This window comes from Urocitellus parryii, chromosome 5, assembly GCF_045843805.1.
Source record: "Urocitellus parryii isolate mUroPar1 chromosome 5, mUroPar1.hap1, whole genome shotgun sequence".
NCBI lineage: Eukaryota > Metazoa > Chordata > Mammalia > Rodentia > Sciuridae > Urocitellus > Urocitellus parryii.
In genome coordinates this window covers 176,770,342-176,794,526 of record NC_135535.1, presented here as the reverse complement: position 1 = coordinate 176,794,526, position 24,185 = coordinate 176,770,342, and the positions used below count along the sequence as shown (strand labels likewise).

Sequence of the window (24,185 nt, the reverse complement as noted above, 5' to 3'; positions counted from 1 at the left end):
TCATTTGCCTTATGGTTGTTTTTTTTTTTTTTTTTGGTACTGGGGACTGAACTCAGGGGCACTCAACCACTGAGCCATATCCCCAGTCCTATTTCGTATTTTCTTTAAAGACAGGATCTCACTGAGTTGCTTAGTGTCTTGCTTTTGCTGAGGCTCGCTTTGAACTTGCAATCCTCTGTCTGCCTCAGCCTCCCAAACTGCTGGGTTTACAGGTGTGCACCACCATGCCATGTTGCCTTGTTTTTGAGAAATGCTTGCCTCTTTTCTACCTTGAGTTTTGAGTTAGTGAAACAAGCAATTCCTTCAGTTGTCTCAAATTAGAACAATCTTTTGAGAATAAAGCCTCTTTGCTCCCTAGAAACCAGGGACCACCAGAAACCCATGAGGAGAACATGGGCTGCCTTTTTTAGGACTACTGAAGAGACTTCAAAATGGGGAGGGGATGGTGAAGACCACATAAAACACCACAACACTTTCCTACTGTTTTGGGATTACCTTCTTCTTGACTCATCATATAAACTGTTTTCCAAGTTAAGACATTGTTTCTCAATGTTTTTACTTCATTTTTTTCATTGTTTCTGTGAAAGAACATGTCCTTGTAGTAATAACTACTACAAGTAATACTTACCCTACCCTGCTTTTAACAGTCCTGGGAATTGAACCCAGGAGTGCTCTACCATCAAGCTACATCCCAGCTTTTTTTTTTTTTTTTTTTTTTTGAGACAGGGTCTCACTAAATTGCCTATGCTGGCTTCCAACTTATGATCCTCTTGTTTTCAGCCTCCTGAATTGCTGGGATTACAATACTATGCCATTTTAGTGGATGCAACTCTTGGTTACTTTTTGAGTGCCTAACACTGTATATGAATATTTATTTGTATAGCTAATTTATGTCTCTAGAAGTTAAAATTTTATGGATTGTTTTTCCTTCTGTCAGGCAGTTAAATTAGGTGCATTAACAGTCTTAAGTTTAAAATAGATTAGAATGAGATGATTTAAAGCTAAACTGCAGTCTATTTCTCATTAATCTTATACCTAAGGAATAGCCCCTTGGAATGCAACTGGAAGCTTGGCATGTTTACCAGGGATATTATTCCTTGGTGGTACCTATGTAGAAGTACATTTTAGTAGTACTAAGGCAGTTTGTTAAACTCAATAATTGCCAGATAAGAATTATAAGGCAAGCAAGTTAATGAGGAAACCAAATTTATTAATTATGGATGTTCCAACGGCATTTTATTAGATATTATGATAGTTTACGTTGACACCTGTTTGCAGAAAAAATTATATCCCTTATTTCTATTAAAATAATTAATACTTCTGCAAGGTAAATTTAATTCCTTGAAGTAGCAAATTTTCTAATTCTCCAATATGGCACAGTTTTATATCACTAATCAAAAATCATCTTTCTAAAATGTATATACTAAACTTGATGTAGACACAAAATTCTATATGCTCTGGTTCTTCATGTTGAAATATCTCAACTTCCAGAAATATGGTCACCATATCAAAAATGCCAGGGTTCTTTTCAAGGTTAAGATTTCAACAGAGAAGAAGAAAAAAAAAATATATATATATATATACACAAATTTATTATATACAAAGATAAGCAAAAGAATATAAACTTTAGTCATAATTGACAGTTTTGAAAATTCTTTAAATTATGGTGACCTTCTCCAAAAGACATGGCCTTTAGAGTGGTGCCACAAAGCCATGAATCAGAATTCTAGGCAGTTTGCCCATAATAGCAATTTATACTGTAGAAAAGTTGGGTTTTGTGGGGGCTAATAAAGGAATGAAATGCTTTTATATCTAGGGAAAATCAATTAAAATATCCCTGAAGAGGGGCTGGGGCTATGGCTCAGTGATAGAGCACTCGCCTGGCACACATGAGGCACTGGGTTCAATCCTCAGCATCACATAAAAATAAAAAAATAAAATAAAGATATTATGTCCACCTAAAACTAAATATATATATATATATATATATATATATATATATATATATATATATATATATATATAAATTTTTTTTAATTCTCCCTGAAGGAAGGGATACTCTCAGGAGTATGTTTATCAGTAACAGTAATTTTAGACATAATCACTGAAAAATAGTTTAAGATTTCTGGGTAAAATTCTGGTTTTCTAATAATAAGAAAGGAAACTTTGTAGTTCAACATATGGTTTGGTGACAAATTAAAAGGGATAAAGTAAGCTGAGGAGAAGGCAACAGAGTTTATGGAAGAGGCAAGAAAATATAGATAAGTCTCATCAAGAAAATAAATGAGTTGGTCCTTTCCAAGGCCAAGTGTTGGAAATATTTATCTATGTAAGTTCAAGCCTAAAACAACACAATTCACATACGTTTTATATTTAATAATATACAAGAAAAATACTTTTCATTTGCTGTAGAAAGGCTACTTTATATGAAAAGCAAGAAACATACTTACTCAATAAAAATCCCAAATGAAATCCAACTTAATATATAGAAATTATAGGGATGACCAAACAATTGATTAAAATTCAACTACATTTACTGTACTGTCTTGAAATATTCTACTCCTTTTTAATCTGTACACAAGGCTCAAGTTCTAGGGTTTCAGGTTTTATTTTTGATTTTTCTTAAAAATATCAACTCTCAAATTAACTAAATATTTATCTGGGCTCGTAATGGTAATCTGCTCTTTGTAACAGAGTTCTCTGTAGATTCTTCCACTTTAGACCTCTCCACTGGGTTAAAGCCTTTGTTTTCTTTGTCTTTTCCATGTGATTTTTTATGCTGTGGATTTAAGAGGAGAAATTAAGTCAATATAATGGTTTGTTTTTGTTTTTGTTTTTTGGTACTAGGAATTGAACTCAGGGGCACTCAACCCACTGAGCCTCATCCCCAGCCCTATTTTGTATTTTATTTAGAGACAGGATCTCAGAGTTGCTAAGCGCTTTGCCATTGCTGAGGCTGGCTTTGAACTCCTGATCCTCCTGTCTCAGCCTCCAGAGCTGCTAGGATTACAGATGTGTGCACCGCACCCGGCAATATAATGTTTTATACACATTAATTATATTTTAATTTCAAAGTTTTCTGGGTTGTAGGCATGACAGCTTAAGTATGGAAAAATTCAGAAAAAGTTCAACACAAATTTGAGCAAACTGTATTTCTGGCAAGTACAGGTGAATGTCTTCTTTATATTCACCAATGGAAGGAACTGGATAAAAGAAATATTAGTTTTCTGCATTATTTTCTAAGACAAAATTGCAAATTATACTGTACAGTAGTGGTTCTCAACAGGGAGTGATTTTTCTACCCAATGGACATGTGGCAATGTCTGAAGACATTTTGGGGCAGTTAACTAGGAAGTGGGTGCTACTGAATTCTAGTGAGTAAAAACCACAAATGCTACTAAACGTCATACAATTATAACAAAATTTATCCAGTTTAAATATAAATATTACTGCTGAGATATCCTGCTTAGGGAAACAAAGATTATTATTATTTATAAAAATCAATTCTATTTTTGACAGAGAAGCTAGTACATAGGCTATTTAAGAAACTGGTGTATCCAGAAACAAACCCATATACATACAGTTATCTTATACTAGACAAAGCCACCATAAACATATATTAGAGAAAAGGTATCCTCTTCCAACAAATGAATGGATCTGGGAAAACTGGAAATCCATATGTAGCAAAATGAAATTAAACCTCTATCTCTCACCTTGCACAAAACTCAACTCAATGTAGATTGAGGACCTATGCATTTGACCAGAGAGACCCTGTGCCTCCTAGAAGAAAAAGTAGGCTCAAATATCTAGCATGTCAGCTTAGGAACTAAATTCTTCAACAAGACTCCTAGAGCATAAGAAGTAAAATCAAGAATCAATAAGATAGCATCAAACTAAAGAGCTTCTTCCCAGCAAAGGATACAATCAAGAATGTGAAAAGAGAGCTCACAGAATGGAAGAAAATCTTTGCCACCTCAGAGCATTATTCTCCAGGATACAGAGAGAACTCAAAAAACTTTACACCAAAAAAGCAAACAACCCAATCAATAAATGGACAAAGGAACTGAACAGGCACTTCACCAAAGAAGAAATATGAATGGTGAACAAATATATGAAAAACTATTCAACATCTCTAGCACTTAGAGAAATGCAAATTAAAAGCACACTGAGATTCCAGCTCACTCTAGACAGAATGGCAATTATCAAGAATAAAATAAATGCTGGAGGGGCTGGGGATGTGGCTCAAGTGGTAGCGCGCTCGTCTGGCATGCGTGCGGCCCGGGTTCGATCCTCAGCACCACATACAAACAAAGATGTTGTGTCTGCCGAAAACTAAAGAATAAATATTAAAAAATTCTCTCTCTCTCCCTCTATCACTCTCTCTTAAAAAAAAAAAAAATGCTGGCGAGGATGTAGGGAAAAGTTACACTCATACATTGCTGGTGGGGCTGCAAACTGGTGCAACAACTCTGGAAAAAAGTATAGAGATTCCTCAGATAACTTGGAGGAATCAACATTTGACCCAGCTATCCCACTCCTCAGTTTATACCCAAAGGATTTCAAATCAACATGGTACAGTGACACAGCCACATCAATGTTTATAGCAGCTCAATTCACAATGTTTAATCTATTGAACCCACCAAGGTGCCCTTCAACAAATGAATGGAAAAAGAAAATATGGTGTACACACAATGGAATATTACTCAGCCATAAAAAAGAATGAAATTATGGCATTTGCCAGTAAATAGATGAAACTAGGGACTATCACACTAAGTGAAATAAGCCAATCCCCAAAAAATAAAGGCCAAATGTTCTCTGATTTGTGGATGCTAACACACAATGGGGCAGGGTTAGGGGGCAGAGAATAGAAGTTCAGTGGATTAGACAAAGAGGAGTGAAGGAAAGGAGGAAGGATGGGAATAGGAAAGACATAGAATGAATTGGACATAACTTTCCTACATTCATATATGAATACATAACTAGTGTAACTCCACATCATGTACAACCACAAGAATATAATCCTAATTAGAATAAGTTATATTCTATGTATGTATAATACATCAAAATATACTATACTGTCATGTATATCCAAAAAGAATAAATAAAAAAATTTTAAAAACTAAAAGGTTGAAAAAACAAAAAAGAGAAACTTTGGTGTATCTTGTTTTTAAAAATTTATTTCACATTTCTTATTTGAGAGTTTTATTTCATTGGAATCCTCCTACCTGCCCATAAGGAATTGGTGATAATTGGGTGTATAATTATACTTATAATCCCTATAATTAAATCTATAATCCCAGCAACTTTGGAGGCTAAGGCAGGAGGATCAGAAACTTGAGGACAACCTTGGCAATTTAGTGAGATCCTGTCTCAAAATAAAAAGATGTAGCTCAGTCATTAAGCATCATGGTTAAGCATCAATCCCTAGTACTACTATTAAAAAAAAAAAAAAAAAAAAAAGATAGTGGTGACATTGATTGTGTACTCAGTCGTCAATGTTAAGACAAATCCTAAACTAACTTTCAAGTTTTAGACCCAGCACAGGGCTGGGGATGAGCTCAGTGGTAAAACACTTGCATAGGGCTGGGACTGTGGCTCACCTAGCACGGGCGGGACACAGGTTGGATCCTCAGCACCACATAAAAATAAAGGCATTGTGTTGTGTCCATCTACAACTACAAATAAATATTAAAAAACAAAACAGGGGGCTGGGAATGTGGCTCAGGCGGTAGCGCGCTCATCTGGCATGCGTGCGGCCCGGGTTCGATCCTCAGCACCACATACCAAAGATGTTGTGTCCGCCGAGAACTAAAAAATAAATATTAAAAAATCTCTCTCTCTCTCTCTCTCTCTCTCTCTCTCCTCTCTCTCTCTCTTTAAAAAAAAAAAAAAACACTTGCATATATATCAGGCTGTGGGCTCAACCCCCAGCACAGCAAAAATAAAGCTCTCACCAAAAAAAAAAAAATTTTAGACCCAGCAAACGCTCCACATCAGACTGCTACTAGAGAAAAAAATCACCTCTAGATTTTTATATCCAGCAAACACTCCACATCAGACTGCTACTAGAGAAAAAAATCACCTCTAGATTTCACCTAAACATCTAAAACCAAACCCCAAAGCCTTCCAATACTGTAGGGACTTCCTTGCTGTAGCTAAGTCACTAAGTCTAACCTTTAAAATGCCACAAATAATAACAATTAAAGGATTTCTGACCGGGGATTAAGTGATCACTAAGGTTCTATTTTTCCTAACTTCATAAGAAAAAGAAAGGGATCAAAAACTGAAATATACTCACAGTTCTTAAAAAGCAAAAAAGTAAAGCAAAAGGTAGGAAGAATTTGGAGATGAAATTGCCCTGAGGTAGACAGAGAGGAATTTAAGGGCATCTGTGCTAGAATTTTTAACAGTTTAAATCAGGGATAGAGGAAGAATGTTTGGACCTTGAGGAAAAAAGACCTGCAAATCTATTAAAAACAGGTACCCGCAAATACCTATCAGAAGCAGCTCTCTAACTGTAAACTGTAGATGTCAATGTCTTACATAAGGAAATTCTTATTTTACCTATGCTCATATCTTCAAAATAGAGGGAAAGATGATAATTTATAGTGCCATGTTCCCAACAGTGTTAAAAAGAGGATAAGGAGAGGTCATAGGATTTAACTGCATAAGATCAGGGCAGTTAAGGAGCTCAGGAAACTTTGAGGAATAGTTAATAAGAGAAGAGCCTCAGGCACTAATATAAGAGGACTTCACTCTAAAAACCGCTTAAGCCTTCAAAATTTAATGGGCAGATACAAGATCTAGGCCTTCCACGTCAAGATCTATAAGGTTTGGGAGAAGGAAGGCAGAAGAGAGAAATGACTCCTCTTAGTACCTATTCTGAGTATATAAGAAGGAGAAAGGGGATAAATGTAATAGCTAAAAATTACCAGCTAAGAATATAGATTAAGTAAAAATTTGCCTTTATTTATCCAATAGAAAACCCCTTATCAATATCAGACTATATAAATAAGTTAAATCAGAAAAGTCAATAAGCCATCCCAAAGCAATGACTGAAAATTTGTTTGTTATGGTACACCAAGAGTCATGCCTTTACACTGAATAGTAAGTGACTGACTTGTGGGAGATGTGGAAGGATTATATGAAATTATATAATCAGATACCTGGAAAAACGGAACCCCACCACTTGAAGAACAATCCACACTGGTATCTACAGATGGCTCTTGATTTAGAGGTTCTTCAATGTATTGCACCAGAACTGTCTTTTCTTCATCCATGTCCTAAAATAATAAGTCAGATGAGTGATCAAGTCCAATACTTAAAAATCATCACAAAAAAGGGTTAGATAGGGACTGGGGTTGTGGTGTAGTGGCAGAGCACTTGCTTAGCATGTGTGAGGCACTGAGTTAAATCCTCAGCACTACATATAAATAAATTAAAAAATAAAGGTACATCAACAACTAAAAAAATATTTAAAAAGCGGGGGGTGGGTGTAGATAACTATGAGATGCAGGGCAGGTTTGAAGGGTAAATAACAACATTTTTCATGTGAAATCAATCACATCAAGATTAAGGGAGAATTCTAAAATTATGATACTTTAAATTTTACCTGATTATTTTCTTCTTTATTGTTTTCTGAACAACTCATCATCATTAACAGCTCAGGCTGATTCTTTTTCAGCTGATCAAGGAGCTGTTCACGTGGTTTGGTTCTTACTAATGTTGATGGGTATAAATAATTCTTTCTCTGTGGTGTTGTGCCTATAGTGAACATTAGACAAGTACGGAAAGTAGAAGTTTGAGATATAAATAATTTTTATTTTTTAAAATAAATTAAAAAAAAGTTTGGTGGTACTCGGGATTGAATCCAGGGATGTTATACAATTAGCTACATCTTCACACCTTTTTATTACTTGGCTCTTGCTTTTCATTCAACATTTTAACAACATTCCTAATTTCACTGATAAGTGAACAATAACCTTATAGGTCTTTGGCAGAAAAAATAAACTAACTTTTTTTTTCTTTCAGAGATGGGGTCTCAGCATGTTGCCCTGAGTGGTCTCAAACTCATGGACTCAAGTGATCCTCCTTAACCTTCTGAGAAGCTGGGACGACAGGCATGTGCCACCATGTCCAGCAGCTAACCCAACATCCTTTAGCACAATCTTCTTTTATAGTTGCTTCTTTAAAAAAAAAAAAAAAGCTTTGAGGTATAATTCACATACCATAAAGTTCACTTACTTTAAATGTACAATTCAATGATTTTTGGTGAATTTACAGGGTGTGTAACTATCACCACAATCCAAAGAATAATCCAATTATTTGTCCTGCATAAAATCTTTTTTTCATGAAGGACTCTGAATCATTCTGATCTCTCAAATGGTAATAATTCCTATTTGCTAACAGTCCACAACAAAATGACAGGGACACATAACAAAATGTACAATGTGGTACACTTTGCATTAAACTGGATTTAGTCAACAAATTCCTCCAATACTCTTGATATTCAAATATTATTTTATAGGGGTTGGGCATTTAGCTTAGTGGCAAGAATTCTTGCCTAGGACACACCCTGGGTTCGGTCCTTGGTCCTGAAAAAAAAATGTCATTTTACAGAGTGCTAGATAGATGGCTGGTCAGTTTTATGATTTATTTTTAAAATGCCCTTTCTTAGATTAGTCAGTTCCTTGAATGTGAAATTTTACTAAATTATGATGCTAAATTTTGTATATACCAGCTATATCATGACACCTAATACTTGATATTAAAACTATTTTGAGGTTCTAATTTTTCCATTATTAAATTGATTACAGTGAGATGAAAGATTCATATCAGGCAATTGATCAGCATCAGTTTTAAATAAATCTAACACTGTATAGCATTAAATTCAATTTCAAAAAATTTAACAATTCTATTTCCTTTTTAAATTACCTGTCGGGATATCCAGTTTCAGATCCTGTTGCAGAAAGCAATTAAGCTTAGATAAACCAATTTTTATACTTTCATTAAGCTCTAGACTTTGTTCTATCAACTGCTTTTCATCAGTGGTTATCTGATCAAGAAAAATATTATGTTGGTTCTCATTAGCTTCTTTATGTCCACTTAATTTTTCAGTGATCTCTGAACTTGAAGTCTCACAACATTGGTTTACAACCTGTAATTGATACAAATAAGCTTTCATTACTAAAATTAAAGTTATCAAGTGCTTTATTCAACATGTCATATCCCTTTTACCTTGAAACTGTCCATTATAAAATTTAAAAACGTATACAAAAGTAAAGAGAACAAGATAATTAACCTCTTGTATTCATCACCCAGTCTCAACATTTATCAACACGTGGGCACAGATAAAATAAGACTGACCTCCCAGTCCTCATCATAAGGATCATTTTGAAGCAAATTCCACATCATTTCATCCATTTACTTCAGCATATGTCTAAGAATTAAGAGCATTTTAAGACAAATATCCTATCTAAAAATTTAACATTTATTCCTGTAGATCAAATGTCTAGAGTATTCAAATCTCACCAAATGTTTTCCCCAATTGGTTTGTATGAACCAGAATTCATCACTAGATACTGAATATATCTTAATTAAGTGACTATGTAATTTTTATCCAAACTAGGACACTTTTCAAAGCAATAAGCCCTATTCCTAATAATTACTCCAACATAACAGATATAAGGAAGGATTGTCTCAAGCAAACTAAGACTTAAGATTCTTTTGATCTACAAGTTATCCTTCCTCATCTTTTTTCCTTTAAAACTATTGTTGAAAAAATCAGGTTTTTACCCTTTTGGATATCTCAAATTCTGGATTTGGTCTATTGCATTGCTATCCCATATATTCCTATGTTCATCTGTATTTTCTATAAACTGGTTAAATTTACAGGCTTGATCTAATTCAGGTTTAATTTCTGTAGGCCTATTTCACAGGTGGTACTTCAGGCATACAATGCCCTGGTTATATCTGAAAGATTAATCAGTGGGGCCAGATGAGGTGGCGCACACCTGTAATCCCAGAAGCTTGGAAAGCTGAGGCAGGAGGATCACGAATTCAAAGCCAGCCTCAGCAAAAGCGAGGCACTAAGCAACTCAGTGAGACCCTGTCTCCAAGTAAAATACAAAACAGGGCTGGGGATGTGGCTCAGTGGTCTAGTGCCCCTGAGTTCAATTCCTGGAACCCCTACTCTTAAAATATATATATATATATATTAATCACTGGGTTCAGAAGTAGTTACCCTATTAGAAAGTTCCTCTTAATCTCTCCCCTTAACTCTTGAACATCTGATAAAATGATTTAGCAATCATTAATGGCCACAGAGGTTATTTCATTGGGAGTTGCAAAGTGATGATATTCTAATTGTATCATTTTTCCTTCATTTTACTTGCTGAGATTCTATGAAATACTTTTCTTTATCAATTATCCTGTTAAACCAAGATATGGCTCTTTGAAAAAAAAAAATAGATGGATGTTGTTTCTCCCTATTTACCTGTTTTCAAAATAATGCATTGTTTCCCTAGCATGATCCAAAAGAAACCCCTGAAATTTTAATGAATTAATTAGCTTCAATATAATTGATGTGTTTTTATCTATTGTAGTCATTATTCTTTTTTTTTTTTTTTTGGTGGTGGTAGTGCTGGGGCTTGAACCCAGGTGCTTGTGCATGCAAGGCAAGCACTCTACTGAGCTATATCCCCAGCCCTCATAATTGTTGTTGTTTTTTTAATAGTTTTTTTAGTTTGTCGATGGACCTTTATTTTATTTATTTATTTATATGTGGTGCTGAGAATCCAACCCAGTGCTTCACACATGCTAGACAAGTGGTCCACTACTGAGCCACAACTCCAGCCCTAATCATTCTTATTGATGCTCCATTAAACCATCTTAGAGCAGGGGAATGCTAGCAGGTTGGCTATTAAATTCTTTGGACACAACTTCAGGATTCTTTCATAGCTTCCTTCTGGTATGACTTGTTGTCTAGGCTCATAACCCTGTATGTTTTATTGTCTGTTATTTCTCTACGAACCCTGGTTCTTCTCCTTATCCCAGGTTGTTTATATAACTTAAAATACTTAAATTCTTTGAGTCTACTTTCTGAGAACATAGTGAAATCCTTTTATTGAACAGAAAAGAAAAACAAATCATAAAGGGCTCAAGCAAGTGTTAAGTTCAAGCAAACCCACAAGCCTATCAAGTATCCTTTGAGCAACCAAACCAAATCCTAAATTCTTAAAACAACAATAGGCTTGAAAGTACCTGGAGAAAAGTAAATACAAATGGAAAGTATTAAATATTTAAAGACAGAGTGCCCTTCCCTAAAGAAATAAGTAAAAAAATCAAGGTTAGATATAAGACAGAAATTGGATATTACATTAGGCATGTAGAAGACACATACCAAAGCATAAAACAAGATCATGTATAAGCATACCAAGTATTTTACTTAAAAGTTTAAGTCGGGCTTGGGTTGCAGCTCAGCAGTAGAGCGCTCGCCTAGCACATTCGAGGCCCTGGGTTCGATCCTCAGCACCACACAAAAATAAATAAGTAAAATAAAGGTATTGTGTCCAACTACAATTGAAAAATAGATATTTTTTTTAAAAAGTTAAGTCATTATGTCTTAAAATATAATTTGTTTTGAAATCAGTTCTAAGCTAAGAATATTTAATTTTCTGATTATAACTATTCTCCCCAAAGTAGGTTCCAGGTACAAAATTATTACCTCCAACATGTTCTGGAGTTCCTCTTCCCTTTTATTTAAGCAAGATACCCACTGTTCAGAAAAACAAGCTGTGCTTGCAGTCAGAGACTTGCATCTCTGTTCAGTCTCTTGAAATATTTTTTCCAGGTTACTATTGAGTGTATCACAGTGTTTCACAGACTCTTCAACCAATTTTCTACCTTTTTGGTTAAAATGTCTGAGTTCTTGAGACAAACCATCGGAATCAGTACCAAATTTTTTACTGTGAAAAGTTGTTTTGTTGATTATATCCTTAGATTTCCTAGAAAAAGAAAATATCATTGTTGAAATGGGAAACTAAGACTCAAAGGATATATACCTTCCCAAGATTATATACCTCTCAAGTGACAGATATGATGCAGGTAGTGTGGCTCCTGCTTTAAATGAATCTTCTAAATTCATAAAGAGCAGACTGACATCACCTCTACCATTAAATGACTTTTGAAAAAGTGGTCATTTCTCATAAAACCTTTCCTAGCCCTCTTCCAGATATGATGCTTCTGTTTGTAGTTCTCACAGTATTTATCTAGATAGTTACTAAAATGTCAAAAGCAGTTATGATCATTGTACATGAGTATCACCCAGATTTCCTCGGTAATTCTAGTGAGTATACATAGCATATATAAAATATAGGAAAATAATGACACAGGCACAGGAAGAAATGGGAATATACTATTATAAAGCCATTTTATTAACATGAAAGAACAGATTATTTGATGATAGATTTAAGTTATTTTAAAACACTATATGAGGTATAAGTCAATGTAAGAGAGAAAATGAAAATATAAAAATGTTCAATTTAAATTAGGAAAAAGAAAGGGGAAAAATGAAATAAAGAACAAATGATGCAAGAAATAGAAAACAGCAGATCTACAGATTTTAATATGATCATGTTAACTTTCATTTTAAATGCAAGTGGTCTAAATATATGATTAGAGCCACAAATTGGGGGCTCTGGCATGGTAGCACTTGCTTAGCATGTATGAGGTCTGGAGTTTGCTCCTCAGCACCATACAAAAGAAAAAAGGAAAAAAAAGAAGTCCATATTGTTAAGTTTGACAAAAAAAGAGCAGCTAGCTATATTTTGTCTATAAAAAACATTTTAAATATAAATATTTAGGCCAAAAGTAAAGGGATGGAGAAAAATACATCATGCAAATAGCTACCAAAGGAAAGCTGAAGTACCTATATTAATTTCAGATAAAAGAGACCAGAACACGGAGGATTACCAGGGATAAAAAGGAATCTTTGCTGGGAATGGTAGCACATGTCTATCATCCCAGCAATTGAGGCAAAAGGATCCTAAACTGCCAGGTGCTGCGGCACACACCTATCATCCCAGTTGCTTGGGAGGCTGAGGCAGTAGGACTGCAATTTCAAAGCCAGACTCAGCAAAATCAAGGTGCTAAGCAACTCAATGAGACCCTGTCTCTAAATAAAATACAAAATAGGGCTAGGAATGTGGCTCAGTGGTCAGGTTCCCCTGAGTTCAATCCCTGGTACAAAAAAAAATCCTAAATTCCAGGCCAGCCCCAGCAACTTATAAAGTTGATCATAAAATAAAAATTACAAAATGGGTTATAAAAATACAATAATAAATAAAATACCTTACTGATGAGTTCAACAGTAGTTTAGAAATTATAGAGGAAGACTCAGTGAACTTGAAGAGAGGTCAATAGAATTGATTGAATTTGAACAAGAAAGATGTATGTTTATCTATTTATCTGAATAAAAGATATAAAGCTTTCTCTTCAGGGGCCATAATAAAAGAGCTAACATTGTGTCATCAAAAGTCACAGAAGGAAGCTGGGTGTGTAATCTCACAAGCCTTAATGTAATCCCAGCGACTCAGGAGGCTGAGGCAGGAGGATAGAGAGTTCAAAGCCAGCCTCAGCAACAGCAAGGCACTAAGCAACTCAGGGAGACCCTATCTCTAAATAAAGTACAAAATAGGGCTAGAGATGTGGCTCAGTGGTCAAGTGCCCCTGAGTTCAATCTCCAGTACCAAAAAAAAAAAAAAAAAAAAAAAGTCACAGAAGGAGAGGACAGAGTGTATGGGACTGGGAAATATTCAAAGAAATAATAGATGAAAATTTCCACATTTGGTGAAAGGCACAGCCAACAGATTACAGAAGCTGAACAAATCCAATAGGGCACACTGAAATAAATACATTAAATAGACATGTAATTATATTTCTAAAAATTAAAGATGAAGAAAAAATTCTTAGAAGCAGCTGCAGATAAACTGCCAATAGGGGAACAATTACTTTAATAATGAAAATCTGATCTTATGGAGGCCAGAAGGAAATGGAAGAACATATTTCAAATACTGAAAAAAAAGAACTCAATCCTGAATATTACATACAATAAAAATATCTTTCAGGAATGAAGGTGAAATCAAGACATTCTCAGACAAAGGAAAACAGAATCTGTGGCTTGTAAACCTGTCCTACTCTAAAGGAAGCTTGAGATTTCCATAAGGAAAAATTAAAAGGGTAAAAATATGGGTAAGTAGAATATCCTTCTCATGAGTTTAAAATATATATAGGAAAAAAAATTGAAACTTGACAAATCTTATGAACTTTTAAATACATATGTATACATATTTTAAAATAGATCATAGACTTAATGACTTACTGTAAAATATTGAGATGGGAGTGGGTATAGCTCAATGGTAGAGCACTTGCCTATCGTGTGTCAAGGGCTCTAGGTTTGATCTCTAATACCAAACATACATACACCAACCTAAATTTAATTTCAAGTAAAACACGAAATTCTAAAACTGTTAAAAGAAAACATAGGGGATACAGCTCAGTAGCAGGGCACTTGCCTATCATGGAGGTCCTGGGTTCAATATGGTAAGTATACAGGACTGACAAGCAATGAGGCTATAAAACCACAGAAAACCCTAGTGCAGGTATAAGCAAACTTTTTCTTAAAAAGCCAGATGTAAAGTATTTTAGGTTTATGGTGCAATGATTCTGATGACAACTATACTGCTGCAGTGCACAGGCAGTCAAAGACAACATGTAAACAAACAGGTAAATTATAAACAAATTATTTATGATTACAGGAATCCAGCCCATCAGCCATTGTTTACCTAACCCTGTTCCAGTTAGTAAGCATATTTTTTTAATCAGTGATGTAGATTAGAAATTTTGAAATTACTCAACATGTATTTTAAGACTGAAAAATAAGAAAATATATTGGGTTGGGGTTGTGGCTCAGTGGTAGAGTGCGTGTCTAACATGCGTGAGGCCATGGGTTCAATCTTCAGCACCCATAAAAATAAATTAATAAAATAAACGTGTTATTTAAAAAAAAATAAGAAAATATATTAACTCTTAGCACAAGAGTTAATAACAAGAATCAACAAATGGGACTTACTTAAACTAAAAAGTTTTTTCTCAGCAAGAGAAACGATAAGAGAGGTAAATAGGGAGCCTACATCATGGGAACAAATCTTTACTCCTCACACTTCAGATAGAGCCCTAATATCCAGATTACACAAAGAACTCAAAAAATTAAACAATAAGATAACAAATAACCTGTTAGGAGCCACAGCAAAAATATTGATACAGGCACCTTTGGATTTAATGACTGCCAGCCAGCAATTCACATTCATATGGTAATTGGACTCATGCTGTTTAGCTGGGCCCATTTCAGGACTCAGGTTACTCATGTCACTCTTATAATGGGAGAGTTCCCATTGGTTGGGAAAGGATGGTAGGAGGGTGTTCCGGGGGAAGGGGAAGTCCCCCGGCTCAGGTAGAACACACGTGTGGTGGACCCACTTGTTAGGGGACGCACACGGCCTCTCTCTAAATAAAACTTTGTCTCAGTTTGACTGGCTTGTGTTTTTGTGCCCAACCGGGTTGTAAGATTGCAAGCCCGCGTGCACTGACAGCTCAGCAGGGGTGCCGCAGGCAGTGTTCGGCCGAGAGAAGCCTGCGGCAATAACCCAATCAACAAACGGGCCAAGGACCTGAACAGACACTTCTCAGAGGAGGACATACAATCAATCAACAAGTACATGAAAAAATGCTCACCATCTCTAGCAGTCAGAGAAATGCAAATCAAAACCACCCTAAGATACCATCTCACTCCAGTAAGATTGGCAGCCACTATGAAGTCAAACAACAACAAGTGCTGTCTGTACATTGTTGGTGGGACTGCAAATTGGTGCAGCCAATTTGGAAAGCAGTATGGAGATTTCTTGGAAAGCTGGGAATGGAACCACCATTTGACCCAGCTATTCCCCTTCTGGGTCTATTCCCTAAAGACCTAAAAAGAGCATGCTACAGGAACACTGCTACATCGGTGTTCATAGCAGCACAATTCACAATAGCAAGACTGTGGAAGCAACCTAGATGCCCTTCAATAGACGAATGGATTAAAAAAATGTGGCATTTATACACAATGGAGTATTACTCTGCATTAAAAAATGACAAAATCATAGAATTTGGAGGGAAATGGATGGCATTAGAGCAGATTATGTTAAGTGAAGCTAGCCAATCCCTAAAAAACAAATGCCAAATGTCTTCTTTGATATAAGGAGAGTAACTAAGAACAGAGTAGGGAAGAAGAGCATGAGAAGAAGACTAACATTAAACAGGGATGAGAGGTGGGAGGGAAAGGGAGAGAGAAGGGAAATTGCATGGAAATGGAAGACCCTCAGGGTTATACAAAATTACATACAAGAGGAACTGAGGGGAAAGGGAAAAATAATACAAGGGGGAGAAATGAATTACAGTAGAGGCGGTAGAGAGAGAAGAGGGGAGGGGAGGGGAGGGGGGGATAGTAGAGGATAGGAAAGGCAGCAGAATACAACAGACATGAGTATGTCAATAAGTAAATCAATGGAAGTGTAACTGATGTGATTCTGCAATCTGTATACGGGGTAAAAATGGGAGTTCATAACCCACTTGAATCAAAGTGTGAAATATGATATATCAAGAACTATGTAATGTTTTGAACAACCAATAAAAAAAAAGAAAAAAAAAGAATCAACAAATGGGACTTACTTAAACTAAAAAGTTTTTTTCTCAGCAAGAGAAACAATAAGAGAGGTAAATAGGGATCCTACATCATGGGAACAAATCTTTACTCCTCACACTTCAGATAGAGCCCTAATATCCAGATTATACAAAGAACTCAAAAAATTAAACAATAAGATAACAAATAACCCAATCAACAAATGGGCCAAGGACCTGAACAGACACTTCTCAGAGGAGGACATACAATCAATCAACAAGTACATGAAAAAAATGCTCACCATCTCTAGCAGTCAGAGAAATGCAAATCAAAACCACCCTAAGATACCATTTCACTCCAGTAAGATTGGCAGCCATTATGAAGTCAAACAACAACAAGTGCTGGCGAGGATGTGGGGAAAAGGGTACTCTTGTACATTGCTGGTGGGACTGCAAATTGGTGCAGCCAATTTGGAAAGCAGTATGGAGATTCCTGGGAAAGCTGGGAATGGAACCACCATTTGACCCAGCTATTGCCCTTCTCGGACTATTCCCTGAAGACCTTAAAAGAGCATACTACAGGGATACTGCCACATCGATGTTCATAGCAGCACAATTCACAATAGCTAGACTGTGGAACCAACCCAGATGCCCTTCAATAGATGAATGGATAAAAAAAATGTGGCATTTATACACAATGGAGTACTACGGAGCACTAAAAAACGTCAAAATCATGGAATTTGCAGGGAAATGGATGGCACTAGAGCAGATTATGTTAAGTGAAGCTAGCCAATCCCTAAAAAACAAATACCAAAAGTCTTCTTTGATATAATGAGAGCAACTAAGAACAGAGCAGGGAGGAAGAGCAGGAGGAAAAGATTAACATTAAGCAGACACATGAGGTGGGAGGAAAAGGGAGAGAAAAGGGAAATTGCATGGAAATGGAAGGAGACCCTTATTGTTATACAAAATTACATATAAGAGGTTGTGAGGGGAATGGGAAAAAAAAAAGGAGAGAAATGAATTACAGTAGATGGGGTAGAGAGAGAAGATGGGAGGGGAGGGGATGGGGGATAGTTGAGGATAGGAAAGGTAGCAGAATACAACAGTTACTAATGGCATTATGTAAAAATGTGGATGTGTAACCGACGTGATTCTGCAATCTGTATTTGGGGTAAAAATGGGAGTTCATAACCCACTTGAATCTAATGTATGAAATATGATATGTCAAGAGCTTTGTAATGTTTTGAACAACCAATAAAAAAAAAAAAAGAAAATATGTGAACAAGAGCCAAATTTTTCACTGCCTGAAAAAGAAGCACAAATATGGATAGAAAGTTATTTATGTGTTTATACACTTAAGTTATACCCACATACATACTAACTTGTTAACAAATGAGAAATTTACTTGAAAATATATAAGAACTATATGCACTATTTGAAACTTTTTTTCTAAAATAATTCAGAAGACTTATAGAAAGTTGAAAAGAATTTAAAAATAGCTTACTGCTCTGTATTTTCTTGGACATTCCTGAGTGGTTTCTGGATGTTTTTACACTTTTCCTCCAAAGTACAGAATCTCTCTGCCCAAAGATTGATTAACTGGCAAAGCTCCTATAAGAAGATGGGAGAAAGGGAAAAGACTTGTAATTATGACAGTTGAACACTTTTTTCTGCATATGACTGATGGATGACATGAAGTCTTCTTCTCTAGGTGAGAATAATATAAATTCTTGAGAAGCTCTTTAACTTCACTTCTCTCCCATAGAGGAAAGAAGTGAAAGTGATTCAAAAAGGATAGTATTTATAGATATTTTTTAAAAAGTAAATAATTATAATTGCAAACTTTGCTGTTTTAATTGTTAGTAACAAATTACTTTTATTATACTTCAAAACACATCCAGATATCACATTATGTTTGAGAACCATTGTGACAGGTACATAGTTACTTTCTAACTGATGATAATACTAGAAAGGGAAATTAATGATGATAACTTAATGGGTCAAGCAATCCAAAAATATTAATTACTGGAACTAAAAAAATTTATAGGATCTAGCTGAGTTTTATTAATAAAATATAATTAGATTCTTATATCTTTACTTATACATAATATCTTTAAAAACAAGTTCTTATAGGCACATAACATGCCACATTGCAAAATGAAGAAGCTACACTAAAGATTACAAGGAGGGCTGGGGATGTGGCTCAAGCGGTAGCGTGCTCGCCTGGCATGCATGCGGCCCGGGTTCGATCCTCACCACCACATACAAACAGAGATGTTGTGTCCACCGAAAGCTGAAAACTAAACATTAAAAAAAAATTCTCTCTCTCTCTCTCTAAAATAAAAAAAAGATTACAAGGAAGAGTTGGAAACATATCCAGGACTTATATTTACTGTTCATTCCACTTAATATCTCTTAATATATACCTAACATTCTGATTGTGAAAAAGTCTGTTAGTAATTCTACTAGTCCAAAAGCAGAGGGTAATACAGGTATTATCAGATTTATCTACAAATATGTGTTCAAAGTTTACACAATTGTTTCATTAGTGTTCACTTTAAATTCTAGAAAACCCAAGGAATAGTTCACTTAGTAAATTTGCTTTTTTAAAGCCAGGGAAATCAAAGCATTCATGTAAGATATATTTTGGATCAAGTTTCCTATTTGGCTACCAATTTTAAGCATTACAAAACAGCTAATTTATTAAAAAATGATCGGCCTTAGAATATGACATATATATAAAACAAATTTTTTTGCAAGCTTAAAAGCAGCTTAAAGACAGATCGATGGAATTTACCAAATCTCAACAACAAATCTATATACATATATATAAAAGAAAGAGAAAGATCTACACAACTCTTCCCTCAGGAATTACATACAATAAAAGATCTATATATGTATAGGTATCTACAAAGTTGTAAATAGATTTAAGGCAGATACCCTACATAGAGGTATAAGAAATTACTGCAATTTCAAATTGCCAAGAAATGTATAAAAGAGGCACTCACAAATGAATGCCTTTTAGGCATATGTAATATGTAAAATGAAATATTGTTTGAGCTCCCAAGGTCTCAGTGTCTTCATTAGAAAACTGGGCAAGTCATAGGATCTGTATCTGTACTGATGGGAGGAATAAACAGAATACACAAATGTTAACTATAATTTTTACTAATTTCTGATGTTAATCCTCCCTGAAAAGTTTCATGCTTATCTATTTCAAAAACTAATATTCTATTTTAAAGTTGTTGTATTTCATAACTAAAAACCTTGATGTGTTTCCCCCTCTCGTTTTGATTGACATAGATATGAATTCCTCCCCACCTCCAAAGAAAAAGAACTCTTTTTTGCTCACTAAATCATGTCAACAGTTTTCAGTTTTATTGACCACAGTGCTGTCATTTCATGATAGGCTAATTTAATAAAACTTTAGATTTTCATTATTACTCAAATCTTTTTTTTTTTTTAGAATTTTTAATATTTATTTTTTAGTTTTTGGTGGACATAACATCTTTGTTTGTATGTGGTGCTGAGGATTGAACCCGGGCCGCACACACGCCAGGCGAGCACGCTACCGCTTGAGCTACATCCCCAGCCCCATTTCTCAAATCTTAATCATAATAGAAGTTTTTTTCCACATATCTGGTAATAGAGATTATGGTTTGAAGGTTTGGCTTTAGTTTAAAGCTGCACATATTGAAGAATAGTTTATATGGAAGAGAAGTCATGAATTATATTTATAATCAATCATTAAAAATTAAAAATTGTATTAATTTACTAGAATTTAAATATCTGTCACCAATGAGACAGAAATAATAAAGAGAGCAGGTGCAGTGGCGCACGCCTGTAATCCCAGCAGTTGGGGAGGCTGAGATAAAAGGATTGCAAACTCAAAGCCAGCCTCAGTAACTCAGCAAGGCCGTCAGTAACTTAGCAAGACCCTGTCTCAATATGAAAAATATAAAAGACTGGGGATGTGAGTCAGTGACTAACTGTCCCTGGGTTCAATCCCCAGTACAAAAAAGGAGAAAAAAAAAAAGACATAATGAAGAGAAAGTAGGGCTTAGTTTATGAAAGATACTAACTACTACCCATGTCATTCTAGAGAAAAGAACTTGCAACATCATGTTCAGTTTAACTGTTATAATCATTTTTCTCTAAAGATATTTTTTTCTTTTTTGCTAATCTTTCATCTTGGTGTAAAGAGAGGCTGTTGTGTCATAATGTGCTTCAGCATAGGGTTCTACATGTAGCAATTTCTCAAATGTTAACTGATGAAGAGAAGTATTTTCAAATATTTGACATTAATTATTGTTATAAGGAACAATGGCTATGGAACTTACAAGCTTCCTGCCTCAGCCTCCCCAGTCACTAGGATTACAGATGTGCTCCACTGCACCTGACTTTGCTTTGATTTTGGATTCTCTGTTTTGGTTACTAAAATATACTGCATTCCACTGGGACAGGTTTTCTAAATTGGTTTTACAACATTCAGATTGTGTAACAGATCATTAAACCATATCAAACCATCACAATGGGGCTGGGGATGTGGCTTAAGTGGTAGCTCGCTCGCCTGGCGTGAGTGCAGCCCAGGTTCGATCCTCAGCACCACATACAAACAAAGATGTTGTGTCCGCCGAAAACTAAAAAATAAATATTAAAATTCTCTCACTCTCTCTCACTCTCCTCTCTCTCACTCTCTCTTTAAAAAAAAAAAAAAAAAAGACCATCACAAAACTTTCGTTTTACATTCTCATGTCAGTTAAAGATGATACCTGTGAGGGCTGGGGCTGTGGCTCAGTGGTAGAATGCTTGATCTAGCACGTGTGCACTAGGTTCAATCCTCAGCACCACATACAAATAAATAAAAAATAAAGGTACATCAACAACTAAAAGATATGTTTTGAAAATATTTATTTTTTAGTTGTAGTGGGACACAATACCTTTATTTATTTATTTATTTATTTATTTTTATGTGGTGCTGAGGATAGAACCCAAGGCCCCATACATGCTAGATGAACACTACCGCTGAGCCACAACTCCAGCCTCAACAACTAAAAAAATTTAAAAAAACAAAAAAGAAGAAGAAGAAGATACCTGTGAATGGGATTGTTTTATGGTATTCAGGTCTTCACTTAAGTTTTCACAAAGTGTCTGTGATTCAATCAAGGAGGAAACTGTATTTTCTTGTAGTTCATGTAGATTGTTACACAATGTACTGAGAAAGCCATCCATTTCTTTTTTCTGATCTTCTATCTTTGAAGGAAAAAAACACGTTAGTTTCTTCCTTAAATAGCACATAAATTTTGACATATAAAGAACATAAACAGGGGCTGGTGTTGTGGCCCAGTGGTAGAGAGCTCGTCTAGCACTTGCAAGGCACTGGGTTCGATCCTCAGCACCACATAAAAATAAATAAATAAAGTAAATAAAGGTATTTTAAAAAATTTTTTAAAAAAAGAACATAACATTTGTTACCTTATCAGCCACTGTCAATGAAGTCTTGAAACTGTGCTTCAGTTGACTATTGATCTCCAATATATGCACCACAGCAGGTTTTAAAATTGTCTCCAGTGAACTTAGAAGGCCAGTTGAAAATTCATTCTGGTTTTAAAAATAAGAAAACAGGTCTTTGTAAAAAGTATTTTACTTCCATAAACCTGGCTGGTTATATAATAATATCTTAAAATCTTCAGCAACTAAACATGAACATTAAAATTCTAAACTGACATTCTCTATTTTTTATAATCTACTAAGATATCTGATCTGTATACCTAAAATTAATATTCAGCATAAGTCACTTAGTCCTACATCTAGTAATTAAGAAAATGGTCAGTTGGTACATAATATATTCTTTTTATTTTATTTTATTTTTTTAGTTGTAGATGGATAGCAAACCTTTATTTTATTTATTTTTATGCAGTGCTAATGGATAGAACCCAGTGCTTCACACATGCTACTAGGCAAGTACTCTACCACTGAGCCACAATTCCAGCCCACATAGTATATTCCTAACAGTCTAATGAAACAAGTCAAAATTCAGAAGAGAGGAAATGAGTCAATTGATAAGATTTCACCATTCCAAAGGAAATTAAAAAACAAAACAAAAGCTCAAAACCCACAGGTACATTTTTTGAAAATAAATTTCAACTAAGTTTAGGTTACCAGTCAGAAAGATTGAGTACAAATAGTTACCAAGAGTAGGCTTTGGGCTAGAGGTGTTTGACTCTGAAGATCTGATGACTAAGAGCCTAATCTATCAGAAGAACTTGTGAAGTTCTTGTTCTTATCAAGTTATATGGAAAATTAACAATGTAGTGTAGATTAGAAAGTTCTATAAAAAGAGAAAAAAACTGGGCACTATGGAGCATGCCTATAATCCCAGCAGTTTGGGAGGTAGAGGTAGTAGAATCCCAATTTCAAAGCCAGTCTCAGAAACTTAATGAGGCCCTAAGCAATTTAGCGAAACCCTGTCTCAAAATAAAAAATAAATTAAAAGGGCTGGGGTTGTGGCTCAGTGGTAGAGCGCTTGCCTAGCATGCGTGAGGCACTGGGTTTGATTCTCGGCACCAAATACAAATAAATAAAATAAAGGTCCATAAACAACTTTAAAAAAATTTTTTAAAAGGGCTGGGAATGTGGCTAAGTGGTTAAGCACTCCTGAGTTCAACCCCTAGTATCAAAAAATTAAAACATAAATTCTGATCTAAACTTCTTTTCACTAAGGAAGGGGAAACAAAAACAGAAATAAATTAGTAAGTACTTAAACTTGAATGAATGAATGAATGAATGAATGAATAAATAAATAAATTAGTAAGTACTTAAAAGAATACTGGTTTTCTTTGGAAAACTAATTCCAACTAATTCTGTGGGAGCAATAGTCATCTCTTCTTTTGATTTAGGCAATGTTTTCACCTTGTTATCCAGGAAAACATCCATAAATAAAGACTACCATTTAGTGAATAAATCAATTTCTGAAACATTAGTAATGACAAAATATGTTTAACTTTGTCAATTTCAATGAGGGTCAGCTAACATTTATAATATTTATTTGGAAAATACTGAATAAATATTGTTAACCTCAAAAAGGGAGGCAGAGAGCCTGCATAGGAAAAAAACAGAATATGGTCAAGAACTTCCTAGCAATCCATATAATTACAGTATAAAAAATATAAATCAGGTATGAAAGAGGTAATATTAAGTATAATTACAAGAGTGATTTCTATAGAATCATGGGGAAAAGCTTTAGAATCAAAGGTTTGGGGTTGGGGTTCAGCGGTAGAGCACTCACCTAGCATGTGCGAGGTTTGATCCTCAGCACCACATAGAAAAAAAATAAATAAAGATATTGTGCCCAACCACAACTAAAAAATAAATATTAAAAAAAAAAAAAAAAGGCTGGGGATGTGGATCAAGCGGTAGCGCGCTCGCCTGGCATGCGTGCGGCCCGGGTTCGATCCTCAGAACCA

The 24,185-nt window shown here is 35.0% G+C and overlaps 1 protein-coding gene across 1 annotated transcript in view; it reads right to left on the bottom strand.

Annotated features, from left to right (window-relative positions):
* Positions 1 to 2,647: 2,647 nt before the first annotated feature.
* The window catches only part of Kif11 (kinesin family member 11), a 47,216-nt gene continuing 25,678 nt past the window's right edge, over positions 2,648 to 24,185 (bottom strand). Inside the window, exons 15-22 of the mRNA XM_077799252.1 lie at positions 22,195 to 22,320; positions 21,814 to 21,972; positions 18,224 to 18,330; positions 11,726 to 12,005; positions 8,935 to 9,157; positions 7,613 to 7,764; positions 7,167 to 7,283; positions 2,648 to 2,779 (exon numbers count right to left, since the gene is read on the bottom strand). Of these exons, the coding sequence (XP_077655378.1) occupies positions 2,648 to 2,779; positions 7,167 to 7,283; positions 7,613 to 7,764; positions 8,935 to 9,157; positions 11,726 to 12,005; positions 18,224 to 18,330; positions 21,814 to 21,972; positions 22,195 to 22,320 (1,296 nt within the window). The remainder of the gene's footprint in view (positions 2,780 to 7,166; positions 7,284 to 7,612; positions 7,765 to 8,934; positions 9,158 to 11,725; positions 12,006 to 18,223; positions 18,331 to 21,813; positions 21,973 to 22,194; positions 22,321 to 24,185) is intronic.